The sequence below is a fragment of the Daphnia pulex genome, chromosome 2 (genome assembly GCF_021134715.1).
Source record: "Daphnia pulex isolate KAP4 chromosome 2, ASM2113471v1".
Lineage (NCBI taxonomy): Eukaryota > Metazoa > Arthropoda > Branchiopoda > Diplostraca > Daphniidae > Daphnia > Daphnia pulex.
In genome coordinates, this window is record NC_060018.1 from 5,674,576 (window position 1) to 5,692,814 (window position 18,239).

General features: G+C 37.1%; 8 protein-coding genes across 8 annotated transcripts; 5 read left to right on the plus strand and 3 right to left on the minus strand.

Annotated features, from left to right (window-relative positions):
• Positions 1 to 481: 481 nt before the first annotated feature.
• LOC124188775 (GRIP and coiled-coil domain-containing protein 2-like) lies at positions 482 to 4,439 on the minus strand. The gene is made up of 9 exons (XM_046581628.1): positions 4,210 to 4,439; positions 3,704 to 4,077; positions 3,306 to 3,626; positions 2,652 to 3,236; positions 2,114 to 2,577; positions 1,839 to 2,043; positions 1,616 to 1,763; positions 1,132 to 1,544; positions 482 to 1,060 (listed from the first exon to the last, which is right to left on the minus strand). Exons 1-9 carry the CDS (start codon positions 4,340 to 4,342, stop codon positions 878 to 880), a joined length of 2,826 nt encoding a protein of 941 aa, XP_046437584.1. The 5' UTR covers positions 4,343 to 4,439; the 3' UTR covers positions 482 to 877.
• A 39-nt stretch (positions 4,440 to 4,478) lies between these two features.
• Positions 4,479 to 5,502, plus strand: LOC124188782 (von Hippel-Lindau disease tumor suppressor-like). Its single transcript, XM_046581646.1, has 4 exons — positions 4,479 to 4,703; positions 4,775 to 4,969; positions 5,039 to 5,265; positions 5,339 to 5,502. The coding sequence occupies exons 1-4, from the start codon at positions 4,617 to 4,619 to the stop codon at positions 5,340 to 5,342; spliced, it is 513 nt and encodes a 170-aa protein (XP_046437602.1). The 5' UTR covers positions 4,479 to 4,616; the 3' UTR covers positions 5,343 to 5,502.
• A 152-nt stretch (positions 5,503 to 5,654) lies between these two features.
• On the minus strand, positions 5,655 to 9,573 carry LOC124188785 (cytochrome c oxidase assembly protein COX15 homolog). Its single transcript, XM_046581648.1, has 12 exons — positions 9,410 to 9,573; positions 9,202 to 9,348; positions 8,914 to 9,141; positions 8,694 to 8,833; positions 7,207 to 7,444; positions 7,100 to 7,134; positions 6,946 to 7,043; positions 6,693 to 6,879; positions 6,371 to 6,623; positions 6,144 to 6,298; positions 5,968 to 6,081; positions 5,655 to 5,902 (listed from the first exon to the last, which is right to left on the minus strand). Exons 1-12 carry the CDS (start codon positions 9,486 to 9,488, stop codon positions 5,762 to 5,764), a joined length of 1,815 nt encoding a protein of 604 aa, XP_046437604.1. The 5' UTR covers positions 9,489 to 9,573; the 3' UTR covers positions 5,655 to 5,761.
• Positions 7,880 to 8,530, plus strand: LOC124188783 (probable 28S ribosomal protein S6, mitochondrial). Its single transcript, XM_046581647.1, has one exon. The coding sequence runs from the start codon at positions 8,032 to 8,034 to the stop codon at positions 8,476 to 8,478; it is 447 nt and encodes a 148-aa protein (XP_046437603.1). The 5' UTR covers positions 7,880 to 8,031; the 3' UTR covers positions 8,479 to 8,530.
• A 294-nt stretch (positions 9,574 to 9,867) lies between the features above and the next one.
• LOC124188779 (histone-lysine N-trimethyltransferase SMYD5-like) lies at positions 9,868 to 12,054 on the plus strand. Its single transcript, XM_046581643.1, has 8 exons — positions 9,868 to 9,886; positions 10,403 to 10,535; positions 10,592 to 10,719; positions 10,774 to 10,894; positions 10,964 to 11,085; positions 11,152 to 11,389; positions 11,450 to 11,529; positions 11,590 to 12,054. The coding sequence occupies exons 2-8, from the start codon at positions 10,470 to 10,472 to the stop codon at positions 11,996 to 11,998; spliced, it is 1,164 nt and encodes a 387-aa protein (XP_046437599.1). The 5' UTR covers positions 9,868 to 9,886; positions 10,403 to 10,469; the 3' UTR covers positions 11,999 to 12,054.
• On the minus strand, positions 12,001 to 12,937 carry LOC124188781 (probable 28S ribosomal protein S26, mitochondrial). The gene is made up of 3 exons (XM_046581645.1): positions 12,592 to 12,937; positions 12,270 to 12,531; positions 12,001 to 12,211 (listed from the first exon to the last, which is right to left on the minus strand). Exons 1-3 carry the CDS (start codon positions 12,804 to 12,806, stop codon positions 12,041 to 12,043), a joined length of 648 nt encoding a protein of 215 aa, XP_046437601.1. The 5' UTR covers positions 12,807 to 12,937; the 3' UTR covers positions 12,001 to 12,040.
• A 57-nt stretch (positions 12,938 to 12,994) lies between these two features.
• LOC124188777 (digestive cysteine proteinase 1-like) lies at positions 12,995 to 15,842 on the plus strand. The gene is made up of 13 exons (XM_046581629.1): positions 12,995 to 13,199; positions 13,296 to 13,444; positions 13,506 to 13,608; positions 13,698 to 13,870; positions 13,935 to 14,039; positions 14,108 to 14,261; positions 14,328 to 14,523; positions 14,588 to 14,802; positions 14,867 to 14,967; positions 15,029 to 15,074; positions 15,174 to 15,389; positions 15,461 to 15,520; positions 15,642 to 15,842. The coding sequence occupies exons 1-13, from the start codon at positions 13,148 to 13,150 to the stop codon at positions 15,824 to 15,826; spliced, it is 1,755 nt and encodes a 584-aa protein (XP_046437585.1). The 5' UTR covers positions 12,995 to 13,147; the 3' UTR covers positions 15,827 to 15,842.
• Positions 15,843 to 16,020: 178 nt separating this feature from the next.
• LOC124188780 (mortality factor 4-like protein 1) lies at positions 16,021 to 18,197 on the plus strand. Its single transcript, XM_046581644.1, has 11 exons — positions 16,021 to 16,164; positions 16,229 to 16,343; positions 16,409 to 16,504; positions 16,578 to 16,729; positions 16,845 to 16,969; positions 17,037 to 17,138; positions 17,227 to 17,318; positions 17,451 to 17,553; positions 17,623 to 17,692; positions 17,754 to 17,838; positions 17,910 to 18,197. Exons 1-11 carry the CDS (start codon positions 16,113 to 16,115, stop codon positions 17,992 to 17,994), a joined length of 1,077 nt encoding a protein of 358 aa, XP_046437600.1. The 5' UTR covers positions 16,021 to 16,112; the 3' UTR covers positions 17,995 to 18,197.
• Positions 18,198 to 18,239: the final 42 nt, after the last annotated feature.

An 18,239-nucleotide genomic window follows, 5' to 3' on the forward strand; every position in this document is an offset into this window, starting at 1 on the left:
CAACCCCCCTCCTACTTCTTATGACCATCAATATGGTAGAAAATGAGGAGACCAGCAGAGAGATCTTTTAAAAAAAGTTTGCGGCAAGCAGGATCTCTTTTTCCACATGACGGGACATAAATCCCGAACCTACTACCGTAAACCCGTTTCATCCTCTCGGTGATTATACTTGCTCGCAGCATGCAGCTGACTATAAAAGTCGGACGCCTTTTTCCGCCTTTTTCGGCGGGGGGTTTGTTATTACCCTGCTGAACTTTTGCTCATGCACATGCTCAACTTAACGGAAACCCCGTGCACAATGTCTGCTTTGAGAGCCGTTTTGCTTGACAATAGACTCAAAAGTGCATGGTTTGTTTCCAACTCCGTTTTCATGGCACATTGATACTGCAAAGGGCGCTACAGCTTGGAGTGTCAAGAAACTTTGAAAGGCCATAAGCGATTATCAGCGTCGTTTTGCTCAAGAGAAAATGAAAATTCGCTGTATCATCCGAAAAGATGTAATAGTGATCACCGATTCGAAAGAAGGAAACATAATGGGGATTATTTATATAATGAACACACACCTCTCCACAAGTCCAGAAAGTAGCCAACGTTCTCCTTAATAAGGTACATAAATATTGATTTCACACTATACAACGGCTAAAATCACACGCATAGTTTGCTTCCCATACTTGGCTGCTAACGATTCTCGTGGTTTTCCTCAACCAAAGCGACCCGACGTACGCTCGTACCAAATAATACTGCCAATACTACCAACAATGCAGAGATGGATGGAGTAGTTGGACCGAACCGATTTCAAATGGACAGTGGGGGGAGGGGGTCTATAGTGTTGTATGACGAACATCAAGGACCCAAATTCGGAAAAGATCACACGTGACTATTGATTGGGAGCGAAATAGTTGAAAACGCCACCCCAGCCAATGGGCCGGACAATTCCGTCTGTCGTACGATTAAATGTTTGGTGGACCTCCTGAACTTCTACTGGACTCAATCGAAGCAAAGTGGTAAGCACTGGGACCAGCCGGCTACGCTCTTCTCCTCGAGGAGGTAAGGTAACGAACTGGTAAGCAGAAAAGAAAAGAATCAATTTAGTTAAAACATGGAACACAGTTGTGAAATTAGATTTCTTACTTTGAGAACAACGTTCTTCAAGTACTCCAGATTTTCGATGTGCTTTTGTCGCTCTTCAGATCGCTCGGAACGCCTTATTTCCTCTTTTAGGGCGTCGGCAAGTTGAGAGAGGCGAGCTTCGTTAGCTTCCGATTCCGCCAACAGAGCAGACAAATGATTGCATCGTTTCTCCACCAGCGCCAACGATTCGCTGTACTGTTCAAAGGAGATGGTTTCTGGGCGTTCGGTTTGGAAAACAACAGTTTCTTCAGATGCCAATTGAGAATTCAGCAAGAGCTCCAAAGGAATGGGTTTTCGTGAGTCGTTGTCACTGTCCTCACGTTGCGTCGATCGGCGGGTCACACTTCCATCTTCAGACCCTTCGCCACGTTCCCGTTCTATCATGAAAGCTTCATCACGTCGCAGATCACCCGCTGATGAACAGCAAATATCGAATGGGATAATTAGTGACGAGTCTACATTAATATTAAATTTCATTGCAAACCTTTTGTAAGTGGACTGACAGTCCGCTGTGCCTGATAGCTAGATATAATCTTCTGCAATCTTGCGGATTCCAGTCCAACTTCATCTAAATTATTTTGCAGCTCCAAAATTTCTTGAGCATGACGTAACTTAATCCCATCGATTTGTTCCTGAGCAATCAATCAATATAGATTTTAAATTCAATGGATGTTTTATGCAGCTTTATGTGAGAATGTAGAACATACTCGATGTAAGGAAGCTAGTAATTGATTATCCCCTTGCAATCGAGAAATCTGCGCTTGGTGTTCTCGCTTGATAACCTCCATTTCAGATTCAGCACGCTCCAAGCGGTTCTGCATAGCTTCAACGATTGATGATTGAGTTGCCGCAGTTCGTTCCCTTTCCGCTCTGAAATTGGACACTTCACTTTGTGAATGCGCCAGCTGCGACCTGAGCAAACAAACAATTAAAACCAATATTTCTTTTTGCCAACCAACCGATCAATAAACTAACGGCTTACTCGAGTTCTGCTATTTTCCCCTTAAGAGCTTCGACGACTCGTTGCAGCATTTCCCGTTCAACTTGATCCGTATTGAAATCATCTGCCGCTTCTTTCGATGATGTGGCTGAAGGTTGCGCTTCCGTCTTTTGTTTCTTCAAGACGCTCGTGGCGCGTATTTTGTAATTTTCATACTCGGCACGGAGCTCAGACAATTCAGATTGTAAACTGTCTTTGACCATTTTCTCGGTTGCTGCGGCTTCTTCAAGCGCCGCAACCTGTTTACGGAGAGTTTCAATGTGTAGTGATGATCCGGTTTGAAGCTTGTGAAGTTCGGCGTTGACGGTGGACAACTGTAATTTTAGATTATCAACTTCGTTCTCTTTTGATTCTGCCTTCGCGGTGACGTTGCGAATTTCGGTTCTCTGTTGTTGTAACTCGTTTTGAATGGAATCTAACTCTAACTGAACTGCATCCAAATTCATCTGTGTGGGAAAAATGCATAAGAGAGAAACTTAGTTGAAGCAATTATTTGATGACTAATAAAAGGAAATCTCACTTTTAAATCTGTCGCTCGTTGCTGTTCCGTGCCAACTTGCTGTTCCAAGAGAGAGACTTGTGCTTCAAGTCCAGATTTTTCTTCCTTGTGTTGATCGACAATGTTTTGTTTCAAAGCGAGCTCCTTCTGAAGCGTTTCCAGTTGTCCGTTCAATTCAGAAACAGATTTCTCGTAATCTGTAAGTTCCATTTCCAACAAACTCTGCTTCTTACATTCTTGCTTTACAGCTTGATTCTTTTTATTCAGTTCGTCAATAGTGGAATTCAGCTGGCGGATTTCGTTTCTAAACCGATCGCATTCCTTACTCAATTCAACTCTAAGGATTTTTTCGGATTCGTTCTCCTTCCGACTGTCATCATACATGACTTTGAAATCTTGAAAGGATTTTTCCAACACTTTTTTTGAAATTTCAAGGTTCGCTGCTGTTGTTTTTAGGAGAGAAGCTTCGTTTTTGAATTCCTCTGCCCTTTGCCTACTATTTGCTAGTTCTTGGATTGAATGTTCACAATCTTTCTTCATTACGGATAGTTCCGATTTTTTCGCATCCAATTCATCATTCAATCGATCAATGTCCTTCTGAGCTGCCTAGATTGGTACAAAAGTAAAAATATTGATTCAAATAACGATAAGAGAATGAAACGCTCTGTTCTTTACCTGTAAATTTAACGAATTATTTCGAATATGTGTTTTCTTATCCTCCGCCTTCAACAAAGTCAGCTGATTATCTTTCTCTTGTAATTGTGTGTTTTGTTCAGCAATCTTTCTCTTCATTTTTACTGCCAACATTTTCAACTTGTTGTATCTATCTTCTAGCGAATCTTCAACATCTTTCATCCGATGAATTTCTTCCACTTTGCTTACGGTTGACGTACTCATTACTTCACTCTGCGTTTCGAACCGACTGGATTCACTCTCCAACTGTTCAATTTTGCGCTCCCTCTCTGCTACTAATTGAAGGAATGTTTCAGTTTTCGCCTAGTCAAAAAATATTTGCGGATGAAAAAGAAATGAATAAATTTCTTAAGATCAACAAATAGATTTAATTTGGATACCTTGAATTCTTTTTCATTTGTTTGGCATTTTTCTTCAAGCCTAGTAATGGCTTCACCCCTCTGTTTCAAAACATCATTCATTTTATTTAATTCTTCTACAAAGCCATCCTTTTGTTGTTCATAATTTTCTTCAAGAGTTTTAAGCTGTGCCTGCATTGCTTCACTTTTAGATAGCAGCAAATTTGTTTCTTCATCTTTTAGTTTTAATTGTGATACTAAATCAGAGACATTTGAAGTTAGTGAAAGGTCTTGAATTGATTCCAGATGTTCCTCTTCATTATTGCTGCAGGTTTTTTCCTGTATTCCCAACTGGATAACTTGACTTTCAAGTGTTGAAATTTTGTCAAGGAGGCTAGTTTCTCTCTGTTGCACTTCTATCGATGAAAGAGAAATAAAGGTAAAACAGATAAACCAATAAAGTATAAACAAACCAAAGGAAATAGAAGAATATTTTATTATATCCGATAATATTTTTAAATTGCCGATGCCATCAATATAGCACTTACCATCTCTAGCTTGTTTTGCCCTTTGCGCTAAAGCCAAGTAGCTCTTACAGCGTTTCAGTAATTCATCTCGGTCTAATTCCTCCAACGGTAATTTTTTATTAACGTTATTTGTTTTCTCAAAGCTTTCTTCCATTGATATTATTGTATGTTTTCTGCACTTGTCAAATCACATCGGGAACTTTTATTTTACGTGTCAAAAACTGGTGCAGACGATTTTTGATACGGCATCTTCCGACAAGGAAATGCATCACGTGCAAATTTGACACATATACAAAAGTTCCAAATCAAGAAACTGAGACGACACGAACTAAACAGTCTCGCGTAGAAAAAAAAAACAGTCTACTACTAAACAGTCTACTACATGCAAATTTTGCACATAGCAATAACAGTTTCTTACTGATGTGAAAATGATAAATGAAGAAAACTCTAGGGATGGCGTTCGTGAGATGAGGTCGCAACCCAGCCGTGGATTAAGCTTCGTTCGATTTTGCAATGTTGGTCACATCTTATTTTTAAGTACATTTCTTGAATTCTTTTTAATATATTCTTGATTAATAATTATTAGCATACTCAAAGGAAAGTAGAAGTAATATGGATGAATTATGAAGGTGCAAGAGTGAAATATAAGACTTTAGAACCAGAAGAATTTTTTGATGTAAACACATATGTGGCTCATCCTTGGCTATTTCAAGATGCATTGACACATGAAAGGTTAAATGCAAATTTAAAAGATGTATTTCAACCAAATGCATGGTATGAGGTAAGGTGGTCAAAAAGACAGTTTGCTTTCAAAAATCTGTTCAAATTATCACATATTCCCATGCTTTAGCAATATCTTCCAGACTTGCGAAGTGGGAAAATTAATCCTGAAGACATAAAACCCAAACGAGTTACTGTCAACATTACAAGCCCTCTCTATTCTCTCAAATATTCTGCTATGCATGCCATTAGAAAGAGGATAAAAGATTACAACCATGTTCATCAGCTAGAACTTCCCAGGCAGTTGCAAAATGATCTAGTGGTGCTCATGAAATCATCAAGAATTAAAAATACTATGTAAGTCTGTTAAGTGTTAAATTACAGTATATCACTTTAACTTGTGAAGTATATTTTTATGACGTTGAAACAGATAATTGGTCCAGCGATTCAATTGACAACTTGGATGTTCATTAATTCTATCGACGGAATATCATTTATTCTTCCCATAAGAGTTCCGAGCTAACTGGTTTGTTTTCAATTGGTTAAATTAGCTGTGATAGCTCTAACTGTGCGTAATCTTAACTCTTAAGCATTGTTCCTTAACAAATAGCGTTTTAGCAATGAGACTTTGAAATTTGAATCAACATATCGGCCATTTTTTTTTACTATTATAATCTTTCGCTAAAAACAGATAAGAATTTTATGGTATTACTGTATTATAGTAACAGTTTAGCAACACCTCCAGATTGACTTAATGATTTTATTTCAATAACATCACAACTACGTGAAAAGTGCGATTTCGTTCTCAGAGCAGTGAAAGGAAAATCAAACCACGGTATACAAACGAATGGTTTTACTTTGGGATGTACTTCATATTTTTGAGTTCATGAGAGAGCCACAAGGCAGTTGAGAGCAATACCAAGGAACCAGCTTGATGTGAAGACGCCAACGGTGTGGGGACATAAAAGAGAAGAGTTGCTATTCCGAGAGAAGCCTGCGGAAAAACGAACTCTTTGTTATTGCTGAAAAAACACATGCAACAATATTTGTTATGTGTACCTGCATCCACGCCATAGCAGCCAGTGCATTGGCAGCATATCGCGCTCGAGGTGGAAGTACAATGCGACGTGACAAAAGCCATACAGACGATAATAAGAGGACGGTAAAATGCCCCTGTAAAGTTTAAATTTAAATTTTATTTGATTTCTACTGAAAAATTTAATTATCCCTATTACCAGAGTACGATGGTCAAACTGAACAGTAGAAGGATTTTCAGTGAAATTCCTGATTTTAGGTGTCAAGGCTAGCCATTCTTGAGGTAAGAATCGTCCAGCCATCAAGGGATATGAGTTGTAAACCAGACCAGCATCCAATCCTGCTACAAATGCTCCTTTAAAATCCGAGAATAATCAATGAAATTAGAAAACAACCATTAACACATACTTTGATGAACTCGTTATACCCGAGATTGCGGTCAGAAAAACGATTCCTTTAGAAAAATGAACTAATCTTTTAAATTTGATAGCCCCTTTAGAGACCTCCATTACTTTGGCGGGCACCAGGTGATGTAGAGATGTCCAGAGAAAAAGGGAATAAAGTACGAAGGCAGATCCGAGATGTGAAGCTAATCTGTACTGTGAAACTCTTGGGACATCGGCTTCTCCATGGAATCGATCTTCCAAACCAGATTTTACCATATACCATCCAAGCAAACCCTAATTGTTTAAAATATTAGCTTAAAAAAAAAATAGAAAATTTAGAAAAGCCAGCTTTAACTTGTATACCTGACATCCAATCAAAGTTCCATAAATCAATACTCTCTTTTTCAATGCTGAATTAAAGTAGCCCTTTTTCCAGAAAATTGCTGCAGGTATGACAAACATGGCTCCAATTAATCTACCCCACATTCTGTGCCCATACTCCATGTGCCAGATGAATTTGAATTCTTCAAGGCTGATTCCTTTCTTTAACCTGTTTAGGAAAATTGACTAAAAATCCTAACTGTTTTAACACTGTAATTAATTTTTAAAAAAATACTGTTTGTATTCAGGGAACTGTTTATATTTTTCAAACTCTCTTTCCCAATCTTCTCGCGACATCGGAGGTCTTTCACCAAACGCAGACCATTCAACCATCTGGAAATAGGCTATAAAATAACTTAGAAATAACAAGTAAGTTACTATTTCATTACCGACAAGCCAGATTCTGTCAATCTTGTGAGTCCCCCTATTTAGTCATAAAAGAGATAATTTCAGTAAATCATTAAATCTATTGATTAAAAAAGTTGATAAACCATACCAATCACCACTGCTCCAAAGCACATGCCAGCACATGTTCCAAGCCATCGTCCAATCCATTTTGATTGTTGTATTGTTGGTACCTCAGCAGCAGTTGTTACAAATCTGGTAAGTGGTTGAAAACTCTTAAAACATTTAGAGAATGCAGAGCATTTCAATTGAATCCGACTAGGCTTAACTGCGGCCACATAATTTCGCTGGATCGCATTCTTTAGGTAAGGACGAACTTGATTACATAACTAAAGAAAATAAAATGTTTATTTAAATGACGGTATAGGCAAGAATTGTTTGAAAAATCTCAACTTACCGAATTCTGATTCTGAATGAATTTAGCTACGATTATCATTGTTTGTTTTTAATTAAAACCTAAAGGAACTAATGATTTTTTCCAATTTTCAAGATGTGAAAGATTGGATTTCAAATGAAGTCACGTCTACCGGTTTATCGCAGCTGTAGCAGACGAATTTCAAAGTGTTATTGGTGTATTTTTTAAATATATATATATGCATTTATTGTTTTAGTTGTAGTCCAAAGACAGAAAACAATTTATTATTTTTTACCTTTACAATGTAATAATGTAATTTTATCTTTAAATCAATCAATCGGATTAAAATTCATCATTATTTTATCAACATGGCATCGCGGCATTGCTTTGTGTCTCGACTTCGAAGCAGACAAAATCTGATTCTGAAGTCTGAGCTCTGAAGTCTGAACGACAAATCGGACTTTATCCTATTTGTTCCGTTTTTTATTCTATCAGTTAAAATACAAATAAAATAATAAAACTGCAACGCAACCGCTCCGTATTCATCATAACGCATTCATCATGCCTTCGTATGAATTATCTTTAATGTTGCGAGTACTTTCTAAACCAGAATTAGTGTCCTCTCTGAAACGTTCTGCTGAAACGATAGTACAGCAAGGTGGAGTACTTCGTCAATTCATTTCCATTGGAACTAAACCTCTTCCATTCAAGATTAGAGCTCACACTCAATGGCACAGAGAAGGCACATATTTTTTGATGAAATTTGATGCCCCCAGTTCTGCTGTTGAAAATCTAAACGATGAATTCAAGAGAGATATTGATCTTATCCGAACACATGTTGTAAAATGTGAAGAACCAGTCAAACAGGAATGCACATTGGAAGAAGAATTGAAATCTCCAGCATACCGCAAAGATGTTCAGCAACTTGTAGAAGAAAGCAGAAAAACTGTTAGGAAACAGTTCAAGCAAAATTCTCCTGGATTTGATTATTATCCATTTCAAAAGTAGCCTCTCCTCTATTTATGTAGCATCATCAAATACATTGCCTTGAAACCCACAAGAACTTATTTAGAAAAATTGTTATTTAATAAATAAGGTTTCTTACAACTTTTGAGAAATTAAATGAGAATATGTATTGAAAAATTTCACAGATTTTTTTAAGGAGTTTATCCCTCCAGTCCAGCCCTTAATGATAAACCAATTTAAACACTTTTGTAACTGACAAATGTGTGCACATTTTGAATGGAAGTTGAAAAAGATCTCAGCTGAACTTCCTGTGCATTTTGAATTGTAATTGGCTGAACATCACCCCATCCCTCACCTCCAGCATCTTTTGTAGTGTGAATTTGAAGATCAAATGAGCCTAGAACATGAAAAAATAGAAATTAAGCTAGTAAAGTCAATCATTGACTCAACGATAAAAAGTGGTAAAGTTATACATACAGACACAATCTAAAAGTGGTAAGAATGTAACACAAGCTGTAATTTGTCTAAGAACATTTCGAATTTCTTGCTGAATATCCTTCAGTGGCTTGGTTCCCTGCTGTTTAATCTCTCCTGTTGGGGTTTCTTCAGGTATAATTCGGAATTCCCAACATTCCAATGGTTCTTTTGAATTAACATCACAGAGACCGAGAACAAGCTTTTTGATTTTGCCCTCGGTAAGCCATTCTACAGAGTTTAAAATTATCTACAGTGATGTTAGGTAAATTGAAGATTGTTCTGACTTACGCTTTAGATGAGGTAAAATTTCATCAGTATACTTTTTTATTTCAGGATTTTTTGACATGTACATTGTGAGACCATAATGTTGGGTAGGAATAAAAGATTCTTCGGGGTAGACACCTCGTTGATAAAGAATACTATTCAAGCTGTAATCTGTAAGCAAGAAAATGTCAGCTGAAGTTAACAAGTTTTCATTAAAAACAAAAAAACTAACTGAAAAAATCCACTATTAGCTCCACAGAACCCTTTAACGTAACAAAATTCTGTGTTTCTTGTGCACTTCCTGTAGCCATGTTAAAATTAATTCGATGTTAAAGTAAAAATCAAACTGAGGTTAGAAAATTCAAAAAATGTTTAAAATAATGACAAAGAAGGAGGAGTCAGTGTGAGACTTCAGATACAATGTTGTCAAATAGTAACACCGCTGACATAATTATTTTTGAGTTTTCCTTGAGATTAGAAGAATATGGCAAGTAATAACAATAAAAACATTTTTTAATATCAAATATATTTAACAATATTTGATAATTTTGTAAGAAAGTAATAAGTTTTATAATACTACAAGGCCTGTTTTCAATAAAATGCACGATAGATGGCGTCTGTGGCTATAAGAAATATCATGATTATCAACCAAACATGACTGATTGGCTGGCCTGAATGTAATCAAACCTCATCAACACGTGTTACTGAAGTCATAGCCTACTTTATTATAGGAAGCCCAAAGGAAGGATATCTCTCGCGTGTTGGAAAATTGAAGCCTACTTTGCTCACCTTTCCTCCGATTTCGCATCTTCCAAGTGGACCCAGGGGGGCCATCTGGTGATCGAAATAATGACACGCCTTCCGAAATTTCGAATGTTATGGTTTGGGGGGATTACCCTGTAATTTATGAACGCAACATTAATATGTTGCCGTGAGGGATTTCATGACAATGTTACATGGAACGGTGGACATTATTGTTTAGTGAATGGCCCTTCGTAGCCATTTAACACGTCCTATCGTTCAATCTGATTCCATTCCTTCGCCAATGAAATCATATCGATAGAAACGTAAACAAATCCGTGTTTTCAAATATCGCCACTAGACGATAAATTGGCTCCCGTGGGTCCACTTAGGGCGGAGCCAAATAAGAGGAAGGGAACCCAAATTGGCTTCCAAAAAAAGCCCAAACCGTTGGGCTTCCTATAATAAAGTAGGCTATGCTGAAGTGAACACAGTCTCACAAACAGTCAAACACTATTAACGTGGTTAAATCTTGCCACCGTACAAACGGAATGGCATGTTCCAAAGAGACGTTTATTAACCGTGGCGTCAAAATTTGTCCTAGTTTGGAAACACAGGTGAGCTTAATCATATATTTAGCCACATAAATTTAGTCATTAACCAAATTTTTCAGGGTCGTGGATTGTTTACAACTCGTAGTTTCAAGAATGGGGAAACGATAATCGAAGAGCAGCCTCTTTTCTCCTGTCAATTCTCATGGAATTATGCATATGGCTATTCTGCATGTGATTTCTGCATGAGGTATTTTTTTTTTTAAATCAAAAACATGCTATAAATACCATGTTTTTCTTGCAGGCCTCTTGAAACAGCTGAAGAAAATGCACGACGCCTTACAGCCAAGGCTGATTTGATACTTCCACATCCAGAGTGTGATAGCACTGATAAGTCCTCACATGTTATATGTTCTCAGTGTGCTGTAAGTAAAATCAAAATAACAAATCTATACATAATTTTTCTTTAGTTATTATCATTTCTTGATTGGCAGGTAACCTATTGCAGTGTTGATTGCAAAGATCAAGCTTGGAAGCAATACCACAAAACAATCTGTTGCAACATGTTTGGAGGAAATCCTAACCATCCATTGGAAAAATTAAATGAAGCATGGAAGTAAGTGTTTTGTAAATTTTGTAAAATCTTTTCCTAAAAAAAAACTTTGAACATGTTCTTAAATAGGAAAATGCATTATCCTCCTGAAACCTCCACAATCATGTTATTAGTGAGAATCCTTGCTAATTTCATTCAGAGAACAGACAGAGAAGAGCTTAAAAGTCAACTGATGTCACTGTGCCATCACACTGTCAATGAAGAAGAAACTATTGCCCACAAGCTGTTGGGGCAAGAGTTCGAAAGTCAATTAGAGCTCCTTCGAGATTTATGCACTAAGGCTCTTGGAATGCCGGAAACCAATGAGGTATAATTTAATTTGAATTTACTGCTAATCCATTATGACAAGTTTTAACTTTTTCTCCAGTTTCTGACTCCCCAAGGCTTCCGCTCCTTAATTGCTCTGATAGGACGAAATGGACAAGGCATAGGAACTAGCGCATTTAGGTTAATTTTCTTAAATAAAGTACTAATTTGTTTGTACTAACTTTTAAAATTTTTCAAAAGCGTTTGGGTTCGAAAAGTTTCTGAAAATGACATTGATCCTGCAACTGATGCATTGATTGACACCATTTATCAAGAAATGGAAACTGAATCTGGTGATTTTCTCAACAATGAGGGATCGGCTTTATTTGCGATTCAGAGCGCGTGTAACCACAGTTGTGAACCGAACTGTATTTCGACTTTTCCGTTTTCTAATCATACTGTAGCTTTAGTAGCATCAAAAGACTTGGAAGAAGGCGAAGAAATATTTATCAGTTATCTTGATGAATGCGCCCAGTCGAGAAGTCGACATTCAAGAAGAAAAATTTTGAAAGAGAACTATTTGTTTCACTGTAATTGTAGTCGATGCCAACTCGAAGCTGATGAACCAGATATGACTAGCGAAGATGAAGAAAGCATGGAAGATGATTAAGGTACAATGCTAAATATTGTATGTAATCACTTTTCAATACATTCAATTGCTACGCAGTCTCTCTCGCTCTTCCTCTGGTATTTTTTCGATCGCAGTTTCTCTCCCTCTATATACGTATCCATCGAGATCAATGGCAAAATTAAAGTCGACAGGGTTGGCAAGTGCTTCCTCTATAGCTTTTTCAATATTTTCAGCTTGGATAAATGGGGTAGCCTAAAAAAAAATATAGTTAGATAGATATAATTAAGAAATAAATATCAAATAGCCATACCTTTTGTTTCTCAAGGAAAGCTTCAATTTGAATTTCATATAGTCTAGTTTCTTCCTCTTTATTAATCAAAGAAGCTAGAATATTTTCTCTTGTTTTCTCTGCCTGGATCTTTAATTTCTCTTCTCTCAACTTAGCTGTTTTTTCATTTTCCAGACGGTTTTCTTCCATCAATCTAATATGCTCTTCTTCTTCCAATCTGTGTTTCATTTGTGCTACTTCTCCACTTTCTGCTTGTTCAAGAGACTGTTCAAAAAAATAGTGCCTATAACGAAGTAAAAATGAGGTTTAAAATCCATGTAAAAATCTAAGTTTGAATAATTACCTTAAAGACTTCATTTGGTGAAAGTAATTGTCATAAAGGCGTTTAACTTCAGCTTTCTCATCGGCGGGTATGAATTTTTTTGGAGCAATTCGGAACATTTTCGATTTGGCCATAGGTGATCCGAGTGGTTTCCTCACCCATGCTCGCGCACTTCTACTCTGTATGCACGAGATGTTAATAACATTGAATATACGACTGCTACTTCTGGCAAACATGGCGAAATCTTAATGATATAAAAAAAAAGGTTGAAAGTTCTGTGTTTATCAAATTAATGAACAATAATGACACGACAAACGAAGTGTACAAGCTGCACTCCAGCACCGGCTGTTCGTGACATCGTCTGCTGCAGTATAAATATTCCGAATAAGAATGAATGATTTGGCAACACCGAATTCTGTACATTGTAATTTGTTATTATTTCCAAACCTCCAAAGGCTTCAGATTTCAGAAGTTCAGATGTGCTACGCTTCAGAGGAGGCGTAATTTAGACTTTGCATTATTGCTTACTCCAGCATATTTCAGTGATTTCAGTTGCTAGTTGCTTTTCTGACTAAAAATGTCGTGGCTGGGAAGATCCTGCTGTCTTTTCTTGTTTCTTGCTCTAATAGGTAGAATTTCGAACATTCTTTGTTTATTAGCTCAATACGCGTGTAACGATGCAATTCGATTAATAATTGTTACATGTTGTGTTTTTCATCTTATAGGGTTGGCAATTGGAGGCACAGAAGATAATGAGGTTGCATCACAACATGAGAGAAATTCATGGATAAAAAAGTGGAAACTTCCTCAACTTTTCAACCAACCACCTTTTCCAAAAGACTCTCCATCTCCTCCTTCCTGGAGTTCAGCTTATGTAACTTAGTAGTATTTAAAACATTATGCTTAGACCATTGCTCAATTTTCCACACCATTAGATAAGTGAAGGAGTTCTCCATCTTCCATATGCTGAAATAGACGAAAACTTTTATGCCTGGGTGGATTTTGATAGTGGAAAAAGCCGAATTGATTTTTATGGAGGTGTGATTTTTTTTTTTTACTTTTAACTTTTTTATTTATTTATTTACTTATTTATTATTCATGCCACTTGCATTGCTTTTCACTAACAGGAATGGAGAAAACCTACCAGCTAGCAAATGAAGGACCATATGGCACAGCCAAGAAAATTGCCCCTATGACCACTGAGACAGTTAAAAATCAGCTAAATTGTTTCCAAACATCTGGTAGTGCTGATGAACCAGTAAAAGTCCAAGGAGTTTTGCCTGATATCTCAAACTTTAAGGTACAGCAGTAAACAAACAGGAAAAAAGATAAAAGTAATATGTTAAATTTGTTGTTTTGCTTAGCTGATTGGCACTGAAATTATGAATGGTGTGAGTTGTGAAAAGTGGGAGTATATCAATTCTGTCGGCGATAAAACTAATCGCTACACAATGTGGCTCCAGCACCAAGTAAATATTTTTTCAAAACTACAGTATATTTATAACCAGACCATGTGCAATGAAATATTCTATTTTAGTTCGCTGGAACTCGTCAACAAATCGCTGTACCCGTTCGATATGAAATGAAAGGATTCAACTCCCTTTTGGGTTCTCATTATGACCATTATTATCTGGATTATTCTAGCTTCACAGCAGAAAAACCTAATGAAGATGCATTCATGATCGACTCCGGTAAATAAGTTGTCATTGCAAAAAAAATAATGTCTTTGTCATCTGTAAATTAAATTATTATTTCAGATGTAGGCGAATGCCATGGATTCCCCGGTCCCGGTGTCGACCATATTTACACATTTAACCCCATGCGTGAATTCGCTCATGATCACACTCAGCATGTGGACGATACATTTGACTCGTTCGTCCGTCATCATAAGAAGGGTTACAAAAATACAACTGAACACGAAAATCGCAAAGATATTTTCAGACAGAATATGAGGTATTATTCTATTGTCTTATGCAAGTTTCTTTTCCGAACCACCTTACATTTTACGTTTTGGTAGATTCATCCATTCAAAAAATCGCGCTGGATTAACTTATAAGCTAGCACCGAATCACATGACTGACCGGACTTCAGATGAAATCCGTTACATGCGTGGAAAACTGCGCTCCAATGGGTTCAATGGTGGCTCGACATTCCACTACACTAAGAGTGATGTTGAAAATCTTCCAGAGCAAATGGATTGGCGGCTTTATGGAGCTGTCACTCCTGTTAAAGGTAATTTTCTTTTTGTTTAAATTCAATTTTTGTTTAAATAATGTCATCATTACAATTATTATAGACCAAAGTGTGTGTGGTTCGTGTTGGAGTTTTGGAACTGTAGGAACTCTTGAAGGAGCCCTCTTCCTCAAAACGGGTAAACTGACTCCACTCTCACAACAGGTAAATTAACATCAAATATTTTGTTTCAATGAAATTAATGATGGGAATATGTTTGTTTTAGGCTCTTGTTGATTGCAGTTGGGGTTTTGGCAATAACGGTTGCGACGGTATGTTATTTCATTTGAATATATTTTCACTTTTTCTTCTAAAGTTGTTCTTTGTTTTAAATTTTACCATTTCTTCGCATAATTGTTCGTCAATTAAAGGTGGTGAAGATTTCCGAGTATACCAGTGGATGATGAAGCACGGAGGTATTCCTTCAGAGGAGAGTTATGGACCTTACTTGGGTGCTGATGGTTATTGCCATGTAGACAATGCGACTCTCGTAGCCTCCATTAAAGGCTATGTTAATGTAACATCAGGAGACGTCGATGCGTTGCGTGTTGCCATCTTTAAGTATGGCCCAATCTCCGTTGCTATCGGTAATAAAACGCGGAGGAGTTGTAGTGAAGTCAGGTGGTAATAATTTTCTTTATCGAAACTATTAAAATAGATGCTGCGCATCGTGCATTTTCTTTTTACGCCAACGGAGTTTACTACAATCCTGAATGCGGTAATAATTTTTAAAATCTCGTAATAATATCATGCAATTACCTTTTCTAAAAGAATACTTTCTTTCTTTGAAATCTGTGGCACCATCACACTCATCCTTGAATTACTTTTTTAAACTGTAGGCAGCGGAGAAGACAGCTTGGACCACGCTGTTTTAGCTGTAGGGTATGGAATTCTAAAAGGCGAGCCATACTGGTTGGTAAAAAATTCGTGGTCGACTTATTGGGGAAATTCTGGGTATGTTTTGATGTCACAAAAAGAAAATAATTGTGGCGTCGCGACTTCACCTACTTATGTGATCATGTGAGATTCCAAACATTAAATTTTGTGTTTGCTCCCATCATGAGTAGAAATCTATAGAAAAGCTTGGGAAAAAACAGTAAACATGGATCTCTACGTCTGAGTTTGAATAAAATTGATTGTGGCTATCAAATATTTGTCAGCTGCTATTAAAAAAAAAAAATGTGCTTCGATTTTTTTTTCTTTTTAAAAATTGCATTTTGGCGTTCTGACGTTCTTTTAATGAAACGTGCACCAACGCTAGGTCACGTGACGTAGCAACTAGCAAGTTGTAGCGTCTGCTTTGAACAAAAATGGGTCCCAAAGCTCAACAGAAGCCAGCAACAGAATTCAAATTTAAAGAAGGTTTGTTTTATTAGTCAAATATATCTTTGGATAACTAAATTTAAACGATTAAACAAAATAATAGGGGAACGAGTTCTTTGTTTTCACGGTCCGCTTTTATATGAAGCCAAAAGCCTCAAAGCAGAATTCAAGGATCAACAGAACAAATACTTGATACATTATGCTGGCTGGAATAAAAAGTAAAATCAAAGTGAAATTTATATTGATGAAACTTCCATAACATTTTCCTCTGCTGTTTATACAGTTGGGATGAGTGGGTGCCTGAAAACCGTGTGCTGAAGTACAATGACCAAGCTCTTCAAAAACAGAAAGAACTCCTCAAAGCTCATGAAGCTACATCGTAACTATTGACTTTCATCAACGACTAAGGCTGATTGATCATCTTATTTGGTTTTTCAATTTCTTTGGAACAGGAAAGGAAAGAAACAAATCAAAGGTGTTTCTACCCCTGTTGGCAAACCTCCAGGCCGAAGATCAGAATCATCTAAAGGTGGAGGCAACCTGTCAGATGCTAATACATCAGGCAAAGAAACAGATAGTAGATCTTCTACACCATCACTTCAAGGTACCTTGTCAAAAGTGGTACACATGATGCCATTGTCAGACTATTTGTCTTTCCTTGAAATCAGTCAAGATCAGTGTTACGAAAAATAACATAAAAATTGCTTATATTCCAACAGAAAAACCCACCAAAAGACCTGCCACAGCCTCTACGACAACAACACCTTCTACCACCACTGCTGGTACAGCATCATCTTCTGAAAGCTCAAGAAAGAAGACCAGACCTGACTCTACTGTTGAATCAGTGAGATTTCACATACACTTTCTAAATCTTTTCAACAATGTAGCATTAAAAAACCATTTACTTATAGGAAGAACAGTTTTTATCCAAGGTTGAAGTGAAAATAAAGATTCCAGATGAGTTGAAACCCTGGCTTGTTGATGACTGGGACTATATTAACCGCCAGAAAAAAGTACGTGATTTGAAACGTTAAAGATATTATCTTTCCAGCAATATTTCACTGAGTCACCAAAAACTCATTTCATCCAATTACGCAACAGTTGGCGAACTTACCATCCAAAGTGCCCGTTGACACCATTCTAGAAGATTACATCAAGCACAAAAGCAGCAACCGGACGACCACCCCAAGCAAGTATGTCGCAATTCCGCTGTTACTGCTAGCAAAATGAATACCAATAGCATACATACATTGTGTGTATTTGCTAAACCAAGTGGAGAAACTTTTTTTTTATTTATTTCTTTCCTTTAATTCCTCCATTTTTAGAGAGAGTGCCATTCAGGAGGTCATGGCCGGCTTGAAAGAATATTTCAATGTAACGCTCGGTTCTTCGTTGCTGTATAAATTTGAGAGATTACAATATGCTGATGTAAGTCATGAAGTGAAATTCACAGTGATATACTATACGTTCATACGTTGATTCTTTATATGGCTATAGATTTTGAAGAATCACCCTGACAAAATGATGAGCCAAATTTATGGAGCCCCCCATCTTTTACGCATGTTCAGTAAGTTTCAATTGATTTCAAACCACCATTTAACATATTTAAAATAAACATTATCGTACAGCCCGGCTAGGAAGTATGCTGGCGTATACCCCACTTGATGAAAAGTCGATCCAACTGCTCCACGTTCACCTCCAAGATTTTTTAAAGTAAGTCTGAAAACGAAAGAAACATTTTATTTAAAGACGTTGATTTACATCGGCAGCTGTGATCACGACAGATACATGGGACGCAACGCTTCGACGCTGTTCAGTGCTCAGGATTATGGCAACGCATCGGCTGAATATCACCGCCGCGCTTGCTGAAATACCACGTCAGTGTATCTTTTTTCATTTTTTTTTCGTCGGAAATATTTTTTTCTTTCCAATGTCTCACACATATAAACGAGCCGATTTGAAATCTGGTAAACTTTAAAAATAAAGAAAGAAAAAAGTTTTTTTTTTTAAGCCTCATGTGTAACACAGTGACTTGCCATCGTGTAAACGTAATACATTCAATTGTTACGCGGTTTTTTTTACGGTTCTGCGAATTCTACCGATGACGCCAATCT

What these genes read in the sequence shown, in the direction of transcription:
- LOC124188777 (XM_046581629.1), top strand. Translation starts at nt 13,148, where the DNA reads ATGTCGTGGCTGGGAAGATCCTGCTGTCTTTTCTTGTTTCTTGCTCTA. An exon ending in AGCTGTCACTCCTGTTAAAG is followed by an intron (nt 14,803 to 14,866) that starts GTAATTTTCTTT and finishes CAATTATTATAG; the next exon opens with ACCAAAGTGTGTGTGGTTCG. An exon ending in TGGCAATAACGGTTGCGACG is followed by an intron (nt 15,075 to 15,173) that starts GTATGTTATTTC and finishes CGTCAATTAAAG; the next exon opens with GTGGTGAAGATTTCCGAGTA.
- LOC124188782 (XM_046581646.1), top strand. Translation starts at nt 4,617, where the DNA reads ATGATAAATGAAGAAAACTCTAGGGATGGCGTTCGTGAGATGAGGTCG. An exon ending in GCTTCGTTCGATTTTGCAAT is followed by an intron (nt 4,704 to 4,774) that starts GTTGGTCACATC and finishes AATAATTATTAG; the next exon opens with CATACTCAAAGGAAAGTAGA. An exon ending in AACCAAATGCATGGTATGAG is followed by an intron (nt 4,970 to 5,038) that starts GTAAGGTGGTCA and finishes CCCATGCTTTAG; the next exon opens with CAATATCTTCCAGACTTGCG.
- LOC124188775 (XM_046581628.1), bottom strand. Translation starts at nt 4,342, where the DNA reads ATGGAAGAAAGCTTTGAGAAAACAAATAACGTTAATAAAAAATTACCG. An exon ending in AACGAGCGACAGATTTAAAA is followed by an intron (nt 2,578 to 2,651) that starts GTGAGATTTCCT and finishes TTTCCCACACAG; the next exon opens with ATGAATTTGGATGCAGTTCA. An exon ending in GGGAAAATAGCAGAACTCGA is followed by an intron (nt 2,044 to 2,113) that starts GTAAGCCGTTAG and finishes TTGTTTGCTCAG; the next exon opens with GTCGCAGCTGGCGCATTCAC.
- LOC124188781 (XM_046581645.1), bottom strand. Translation starts at nt 12,806, where the DNA reads ATGTTTGCCAGAAGTAGCAGTCGTATATTCAATGTTATTAACATCTCG. An exon ending in CACCAAATGAAGTCTTTAAG is followed by an intron (nt 12,532 to 12,591) that starts GTAATTATTCAA and finishes ACTTCGTTATAG; the next exon opens with GCACTATTTTTTTGAACAGT. An exon ending in CTTTCCTTGAGAAACAAAAG is followed by an intron (nt 12,212 to 12,269) that starts GTATGGCTATTT and finishes ATTTTTTTTTAG; the next exon opens with GCTACCCCATTTATCCAAGC.
- LOC124188779 (XM_046581643.1), top strand. Translation starts at nt 10,470, where the DNA reads ATGGCATGTTCCAAAGAGACGTTTATTAACCGTGGCGTCAAAATTTGT. An exon ending in GAATGCCGGAAACCAATGAG is followed by an intron (nt 11,390 to 11,449) that starts GTATAATTTAAT and finishes CTTTTTCTCCAG; the next exon opens with TTTCTGACTCCCCAAGGCTT. An exon ending in ATAGGAACTAGCGCATTTAG is followed by an intron (nt 11,530 to 11,589) that starts GTTAATTTTCTT and finishes ATTTTTCAAAAG; the next exon opens with CGTTTGGGTTCGAAAAGTTT.
- LOC124188785 (XM_046581648.1), bottom strand. Translation starts at nt 9,488, where the DNA reads ATGGCTACAGGAAGTGCACAAGAAACACAGAATTTTGTTACGTTAAAG. An exon ending in GAACTTTGATTGGATGTCAG is followed by an intron (nt 6,624 to 6,692) that starts GTATACAAGTTA and finishes TTAAACAATTAG; the next exon opens with GGTTTGCTTGGATGGTATAT. An exon ending in AGTTTGACCATCGTACTCTG is followed by an intron (nt 6,082 to 6,143) that starts GTAATAGGGATA and finishes TAAACTTTACAG; the next exon opens with GGGCATTTTACCGTCCTCTT.
- LOC124188783 (XM_046581647.1), top strand. Translation starts at nt 8,032, where the DNA reads ATGCCTTCGTATGAATTATCTTTAATGTTGCGAGTACTTTCTAAACCA.
- LOC124188780 (XM_046581644.1), top strand. Translation starts at nt 16,113, where the DNA reads ATGGGTCCCAAAGCTCAACAGAAGCCAGCAACAGAATTCAAATTTAAA. An exon ending in TATGCTGGCTGGAATAAAAA is followed by an intron (nt 16,344 to 16,408) that starts GTAAAATCAAAG and finishes CTGTTTATACAG; the next exon opens with TTGGGATGAGTGGGTGCCTG. An exon ending in CCATCTTTTACGCATGTTCA is followed by an intron (nt 17,693 to 17,753) that starts GTAAGTTTCAAT and finishes ATTATCGTACAG; the next exon opens with CCCGGCTAGGAAGTATGCTG.